The sequence below is a fragment of the Merops nubicus genome, unplaced genomic scaffold (assembly GCF_000691845.1).
Source record: "Merops nubicus isolate BGI_N331 unplaced genomic scaffold, ASM69184v1 scaffold864, whole genome shotgun sequence".
In the NCBI taxonomy this organism is placed as follows: domain Eukaryota; kingdom Metazoa; phylum Chordata; class Aves; order Coraciiformes; family Meropidae; genus Merops; species Merops nubicus.
The window spans coordinates 1-7,684 of record NW_008603333.1 but is presented as its reverse complement, the minus strand read 5'-3'; the positions used below and the strand labels follow the sequence as shown (position 1 = coordinate 7,684).

At 58.8% G+C, this 7,684-nt stretch overlaps 2 protein-coding genes across 2 annotated transcripts in view; one reads left to right on the top strand and one right to left on the bottom strand.

The window, feature by feature from the left end:
• Positions 1–4,676, top strand: part of SNED1 (sushi, nidogen and EGF-like domains 1) — a gene marked incomplete at its 5' end in the record, with an annotated part of 9,445 nt that extends 4,769 nt beyond the window's left edge. Inside the window, 9 exon segments of the mRNA XM_008938608.1 lie at positions 2–114; positions 639–917; positions 1,581–1,725; positions 1,956–2,038; positions 2,825–2,911; positions 3,006–3,122; positions 3,599–3,686; positions 4,325–4,408; positions 4,640–4,676. Coding sequence (XP_008936856.1) covers positions 2–114; positions 639–917; positions 1,581–1,725; positions 1,956–2,038; positions 2,825–2,911; positions 3,006–3,122; positions 3,599–3,686; positions 4,325–4,408; positions 4,640–4,676 — 1,033 coding nt within the window.
• Positions 4,677–7,164: 2,488 nt separating this feature from the next.
• Positions 7,165–7,679, bottom strand: MTERF4 (mitochondrial transcription termination factor 4; the record flags this gene model as incomplete). The annotated part of the gene is made up of 2 exons (XM_008938607.1): positions 7,165–7,524; positions 7,605–7,679. Coding segments are annotated over 2 exons (435 nt in total), but the record flags the coding sequence as incomplete, so codon positions are not given.
• Between the last annotated feature and the right edge of the window lie 5 nt (positions 7,680–7,684).

Here is a 7,684-nt window from a genome sequence, read left to right as displayed (position 1 = left end):
GGGACCTGCAGCCAGGAGAGAGGTACATTTTCCATGTCACAGCACTGAGCGGCCTGGGGACAGAAGACCACCCCTCAGAGAGTCTGGCCACGGCCCCTTTCCACGTATGGACGAGTAAGTGGGGTTGCCTTTGCCAGGCCCTGCTGCTGGGGCCCTGGGGCTTGGCAGGCACCGGGCAGCTGTAGCTTACGGCCAGCAGGAAATCTGCAGGGAGGGGAAGGTGTGAAAGCCATCAGCCTGTCTGGCCAGCACTGCACGTAGGATGGGTGCAGGCTGCCCTTGGGAAGGGCTGGCAAAGCACCACCATGTTTCCCTGCCAGATGTTGTTCACTGCCCAAGACTAGTGCAAGCTTGGTCCTAGGCAGAGCTCTAATGGGCTCAATTGATCCCCTGCTGTGTGGGAGCCAGAGGGTGAGGGCAAGACCTGGTGCCAGAGTGCAATGAGGCTCTGCCTGCTGTGGTAGGGACCCAGTGCTGAGCACCTATCCCTGGTGTGTCACACAGCCAGAGCCAGGCTGAGGGTTGGCCAGGGCAGGGCCCTGGCATGCTTACCAGAGGGTGTGTGAGGAAGCAGGGTAGTGGCCATTCAAGGACACCAGCGCTGACCTCTTTTTCTCTCTACCTCCTGCCTGCCCCAGGGCCTCTCCCCCCCCAAAACCTTACCGCCTCCCGCGTTACTGCCACCTCGGTGTTGCTGGTGTGGGAGCAGCCGCCCGCCGGGGCTGCCGAGGGCTACATCATCAACGTCACCACTGCCCAGAGCGTGAAGAGCCGCTACGTGCCCAACGGGAAGCTCGTGTCCTACGCGGTGCGGGACCTGCTCCCGGGGCAGCAGTACCGCCTGTCCGTGACGGCCGTGCAGAACACGGAGCAGGGCCAAGTGCACAGCGAGCCCATCCACCTCTACGTCACCACCTGTGAGTGCTGGGCTGCCTGGGGCTGCAAACCAGGGCGGTGGAGGCGATGGGCTAGGGGGGAAGCTGGACGGGGGTAGGAAACAACATGATCAACAGAATGAGTCTGTGGGGACTGAAGAACTGGGTGCCTGAAGCAGGCTGCAGGAGCAGGATGCAGGTCCTCTGCAAAGGGAGGTGGGAGGTGATGGGCTAGTGGGGAAGCTGGGCGGGGGTAGGAAACGACGTGGTCGACAGAATGAGTCTGTGGGGACTGAAGAACTGGGTGCCTGAAGCAGGCTGCAGGAGCAGGATGCAGGTCCTCTGCAAAGGGAGGTGGGAGTTGGACACAATGGGCTAGTGGGGAAGCTGGCAGGGGGTAGGAAACGACGTGATTGACAGAATGAGTCTGTGGGGACTGAAGAACTGGGTGCCTGAAGCAGGCTGCGGGAGCAGGATGCAGGTCCTCTGCAAAGGGAGGTGGGAGTTGCAGGGTGCTGCCTCCGTGGGCAGATGCAGAGCTACAGCCCTGTGATGCTTCACAGGGAGTGGCGCTCGCAGCCCAGGCCCGTGGAGAGCGTGCACAGCCCTAAATGGCACCCTGGCAATAAGGGGACTGGCTGGGAGTTTGTTTGCTGGGTTTCCTCACAGCCTGCCTCCTGCTAAGTCTAATCGTTTGGTCTGCAGTGCAGAGGGACGGGGTTCCAGAGAGAAGGTGGAGCCAGGGTGGGCATCCCCGGGCCCTGGGCAACAGGCTGCCCCCGGCGTTCCTGCCCGAGCTCCGCTTGCTGGCGGATCACGACGCAGCCGAGGACCCCTCGCCAGCCCCGAGGTAGGCACTGTGCCAGCACTCCTGGCTCTTCACCACCACTTGGCCCAAGCACTGGGCTGAGCACAGTCGCTTTTCCCAGCTCTCGTTTCTGGGTGTGCACAGAGTCAACCCCTGCACCATGCCTGACGCCACAGAGTGCTTTATTCAGCTGCCTCTAGCCCCAGTACATGGAGTAGCTGTGGCCGAGGGGGCCTGCAGTGCCCCATACCCTCATGGCTCTCCTGTCCCAGGTTCACTGAGCTGGTGGATGGCAGAGGGAAGATCAGTGCCAGGTTCGGCATTGTGCTGGGCAAATCCATCACCATGAAGACACGTAAGTGTTCTGCTGCCTTTCTGGCCCCCTCTCATCTCCTGTGCCATCTCCTGCGCCTCCCCTCAGGAAAGGGTGGCAACTGGGTAGGCTGCTGTAGGACTAGGGGAGCCATAGAGGAGGGCAGAGTCTTCTCAGCCTCTCCCTGGGCATACAAACATGTGCCCTGCTTGCTAGACCCATGCCCAGGGAGAGGGGTGATGCATAGCCCATTGGGGAGCCCAGAGAGGGACCCTCACTGACTGGAAGCAATGCTGGCTGCTGCATAGGCTGGCCTTCTCCACTGACAGCAGCAGCAGGAGCCTAGGCAGTGACCCTGCAGCCCTCCAGCACAGCCTCTGCCTGCTCAGCAGCCTAAGCCTCCACCACCAAGCACAGACTTAAGCTCAAGGAGGGTGCCTGTGCAAGAAGTCCCTCACTAGCCCCAGACCAGCCCACCATTTGCCATCCCCAGAACACCAGGGATATAAGCAGCAGCCCAAGATACCTTACTAGGCCTGGCAACCCCATGCCACAGGGTGGAGAAGTGGCCTAGCATACTTAACAGCAGCCCTGGGCTTGCTGCACATCTTGGCTGTGCCCCTGCGTTTTCAGGACACTGCATCCCACTGTCCTTCAGGAAGGGCAAAGCAGACACCCTAATTCTAGGGGTGCCAGTTGGGAAGGTCTAAACCACTGCCTCAGACCTGATCAGCCCTGTGATGCTGTGAGTAGGCTGGGTCCCACTGGAGGGGCTGCCTTTGGGTCTGTCCCCAGCTGGAGGTGACGTTTGACCCTCTCTTTACCCAGAGCCAGAGGCTCCAGTGAAGCTGGAGAACACGGAGGCGTCCAGCCGGGGCAGCCTGGCGCTGCAGCTGCGCGAGGCAAGGAGCAAGAGTAAGTTTGGGGGCCAGGCGTGAGCAGCAGGGACCCCCTTCTGTCTGCCCTGCCCCTGGTGCTCTGGGGTCTGATGGCCGTTTGTACCCTGCAGGCGAGGGGCGGGGCTGCTCCGTGAACCCCTGTAGGAACGGGGGCACCTGCACCAGGGCTGCCGGGTCTTACCACTGCGACTGCCGCCCGGGATTCAAGGGCCAGCTCTGCGAGCTGGGTGAGTGCTGTGCTGCTGCCCGAGGGCCCAGCTTTCTCCTGCAGGTGGATGGCGTGTCCCCAGCCTTGGCAGGAGTCCTGGCCACAGGTCACCCAGGGCAGGTCACCAAGTACACTGTGTCAGCACCCAACCCCTTCTAGTCGAGGGGGCTCCCACCATGCCCAGGCTCTGCTAGGGAAAGTTGAGAGAGGGAATGGGCTCTATTCTTTGCAGTTCTGGTAGATCTGGGAGCACGGGTGTGCTCCCTGATTCTGGCCGAGCTCATAGCCTGGCAAGTGAGGCTCCCACCAGGCACAGGTAGTTACCTGGTCACTGTGAGGCTCTGCTTTTCCTGGCAGGTCAGCTCTGTTGAGCCTGCCTTCCAGGACAACAGAGAGGAAGGTAGAGGGGCCTCATCAGCCCCTTACCATGGGGCACAGGCAGGCAGGGCAAGAGATGGTCTTGTTGATAGCTCCCCTCTCCTGTTCCCCAAGCAGCCTGCAAGAAGGTGCCACACTCGTGCACGCGGCTGTACTCGGAAACCAAGTCATTCCCCGTGTGGGAAGGACGCACCTGCCACTACCTGTGAGTACTGCCTGGGGGTTGTGCTCCCTGCTTCCCCCTGTGCTCAGAGCCGGGGGTGTCTCCCCACAGCTCGGCTCTGGGGAAGAGAGAGGAGCGTGAGGCTGTCTCAGACTCCATCTGGCAGCTGCCAGGTGGCTGCAGCTGCCCCCTCCCCAGCGGAGGCTAAGCAGCCTCGTGTGTGTTTTAGTCCCTTGGGCTGCCCTGCCAGCTGCATTTCAGGGCAAGGTGTTGCTGAAGTTACAGCCCCGTAGCGGTGTCATCCACCTAGATGGCAGCAAGGTTGGATTTGGTGTGTGTGACCCCCAAGCAGCAGCAGATCCCCTGCCTGCCAGCCCAGCTCCTAAGCTGCCTCTCCACCTGTAAGCAGAGAGCTGGGGCCACCCCTACTATAATGCCAGGTCATGGGTGCCTCTGCTCTGCCTCTTGCCCTCTTTCCCCCTCCACTCCCCCCGACTCCAGCCTTCTTGTGATGGAGGCACAAAGCCTGGCTCTGTGGGGTCAGCTCCATTCCTCTACTAAGGCCAGTTACTGCAGCCTGGAGGGAAACGGGGGAGCCCCCCCGGCCTCCCCACACTTGTAAAAGCAGGTGTGTCCCTGTTTGTCATTCCCTACAACTCGCCCCTCTGCTGTGTGTGCAGGTACAGGAGAATCTACAAGGTACACCAGGATGTCTGCTACAAGGAGAGCTGCAAGAGCACCGTTCCTGAGAAGACAGCCAACAGGTACAGCTGGCAGCCCCACGCTGAGCACACTGGCCCAGGACAGGAGTATGCCACCAGCCAGCGTCGCCTGGCACGTGCAGGGGTGCCCAGGCTTGGGGTGGACTGGGAGAGGGGTGCAGGCACCCTGTGCAGAAGAGTGAGGAGCACATAACTGAGGCTCAGCTTGCCCTCCCTGTGAGCAGTGGCTGAGGGGCTGCAGGGCTGATGGTGCTCCCCTGCCTTCTCTTTCAGAAAACCAAGCAACAGTCACACACTGAAGAAGCCATAGAGTAAGTACCTGCTCCAGGCATCCCTTGGCCACAGGCAGGCACAGCTCCTCCTTTGGCTGCCCACCCCTACCCCCACCCCCTGAGGGAGCTGAGGAGGAGAAGGGTGGAAGCCAGAGCCCAGCCCTGGCTCATGCTGTCGTGTCAAGGGATTGTGAGGGCTCTCCAGCTGCTGTGCTGGGTAGACCTGGGCATGTAGCTGAGGGCTCCTGGTTGTGGCTGGGGTGGAGGAGCAGAAGGGAACGCTCCGTTTCTCTGCAGTCCCATCAGGGAGAGGTTCCTGCACAAAAAGGGCCTGGGCAAAGGGTGGAGCCCCAGGGTGAGGGGGGTCCCCTTTCTCCTAGCCTGAGACAGGGGCACAGGGTGGGGAGAGGTAGTTGTGGGGCTCTTGGGAGGACTGCACACCAGCTCATTCTTCTGCTCTTTCACAGGGTTCAAAGCAGTAGAAGCTTTGTCCTTTCTACATCTAAGGGCTTTTGAAACACCAGGAAGACCAGATCTGCTCACTGGGTTGAACACAGCAGGGGAACCTTCCTGTCTGGCATCAGCCTCTCCCTCTCCTCCAGCCTGTTAGGGACACACAGCTGGGACACAGCCAGACTGGCACTCTGAGCTGCACTCCTTTCCCTCAGCTGGACCAGCACTGCCTTTGCTCTGCCTTGCCTTATTCCAGCTGCCTCTCTGCCCTCGAGGAGCTGAGCACCAGTGTACTCCAGCAGCTGGCTGGCTGCCCCCCGAGGGGACCAGCCCTGCTCAGCCCACCCCCTCCACTGCACAAGTGAGAGGCTCCTAGCCCTGCTCAGGCATCAGCAGGGCTGAGCCCAGCTCCCTGACCACAGCAGCTGCACCAGCCTGCTTTTGTAATCCCAGACTAGAAATTACCTATAACCCCCAGATAAAACGGTTTAATGCAGACCAGAAGGCCTTAGCTATCACCACAACTGTGGCCCACAAAATCTCTTTGAAGGAGACCTTCCTTATGTAGATGAGTTAGAAACAGTGAGCAGCTTCCCTGAGCAGTGAGGCAATTGTGGGCAGGGGAGGCACATCCCTGTCTCCTCTGCTCTAGTGGGGGAAATTGAGGCCGCTTCTACTGCCTGCCTTTTTTCTTTTGCTTTGTAAACAATCCCTGGTTTTAACCAAGTTTCCAGCTAGGAAAGCAATAGAGCACCTGGAAAGAATTCTAAAACTGACATGTAGGGTGAAGTTTGTCAGCTGAGGTGTAACATGGCACTTGTTCTGATGCTAATTGCCTCCAAGCCACTTCAGGGCACAGCAGGGGCTCAGTGACCAAGCAAGCTCCATGTGCCATCCCCCAGAGATACTTCCAGTGTTTGCATTTCCCATGGCACCAAGAGGCCAGTGCTGTGTTGTTTGCCTGGCTGTGGCAGGGCAGGCAAGGAAAAAGTATAGCTTAGAAATGTTTCTAGTTTTTGAGATTTCGTACAACAACACTAGTTACACTGTGTACATTAATACACAAATCTATGTTTATATTATAAATTAATACATACAAAAGATATATTGTAGTTATGGTAGAGTGTTATTTCCCCAGCAGTGTGGGTGGTATCCTGGTGGGGCAGCCCTCTCCTCCCATAACTTTGTTATTCAGCTATGTATGTCAAGCTGCAGCCTGGAAGATACTCTCAGAACAGAACAGGCCCAGGAGTTTTAGTGCTCTTGGCACCACCCTCTCCCAACCAGGAGCAGTGCGAGAGTGTTTGGCGTAGAGGAGCAGCTGCTGAGGCCCCTGGGAGCAGCAGTGGCACTGTAAAGCCCTGACCAGCTGGCCAGTGTGACGCTCCTCTCCTGCACAGCCTCTTGAGTGTCAGAGATGGACATGCCTCACTTTCCTTCAAGGCTGCCTGATGCTGCTCCAGCCCCACTGCCACAAGGTGAGCACGGAAGTCCTGCCTCCCCAAGGTCATAAGAAGAAGCCAGGCCTTGCTTGGAAGAGCAGGGCAAGGAGAAAGCCAGAACACCCTCTGTCATCTGCCAGGGAGGGGAGGTTTTGGGGCCATGCTTAGAAAGACTTTGCACTCCTGCCTGGTCAGCCACAAGATCATTGCTGTCAAGGTGGAGGTGGCCCAGCCATGGAAAAGTCCCCTTTCCATGCAGCCCCTGGGCCCAGCCAGTGCTGCCATGGCACACCTCCTGCTCCACCACCTCCTGCCCCACAGCCAGCATAATATGTAATGCAGCCAAAAGGTTTTGACCTGTCCTTGGAAATGAATTAGTTACTTTGACCTGATTTTTTTTTTTTTTTAAAATAAAAACATTTCATGGAAACTGGATAACTTTTAAAGTAGTTGGTCAATAAGAAGGAATGGGAGTTATTGTGATATATGGGATTTATTGCTGCCCCTCAACAGGGCCCTGCATATAAAGTCCTGCAACCGCCGTGGCTCCTGCCCAGAGCACCCCTGAGTGCAGCAAGGCTGGGGACTGCACCAGCAGGGGAGGGCCTGGACACCTTGGAGCCTCACCTCCTCATGGCTGGGCTGCTTCACTTCCTTCACTGTCCAAGTCTTCATCTCCCTCTGCATATAGTGCATCCTCATCCTCTTCTTCCTTCTCCTCCTCCTCCTCCTCTCGAGCCAGCAGCTTCTTGAAGACCTCGTACTCCTCTGGAGTGGAGTGGGCCAGGCTGGCCAGGAACTCTTCCTCTGACAACCGAAGGATGTCCTTCAGTTTTGGGTTATTAGTTTGGGTCTGGCCTTTGTGCGGGGTCTGGTAGAACCCCCGGCGCTCCAAGAAGATGTGCCGGTTCCTGAGCTCCTCGAAGGGCATTCGGAAGAGACGGGCCTTCACCATCTCCTTCTGCTGGACCCCCATCCTGAAGTACACGTACTGCAGGCAGGACGGGGCGTCTCACGCACGGCCCCGCCGCGCAGGAGGCGCCTCCCCCACGGCCCCCCCGGGCCCCTCACCTGGAAGTGGTAGTGGATGCGGCGCGGCTCCTCCAGCAGCACGGCGGGGCAGGTCGCCAGCACCTCCCTCAGCTGCTCCG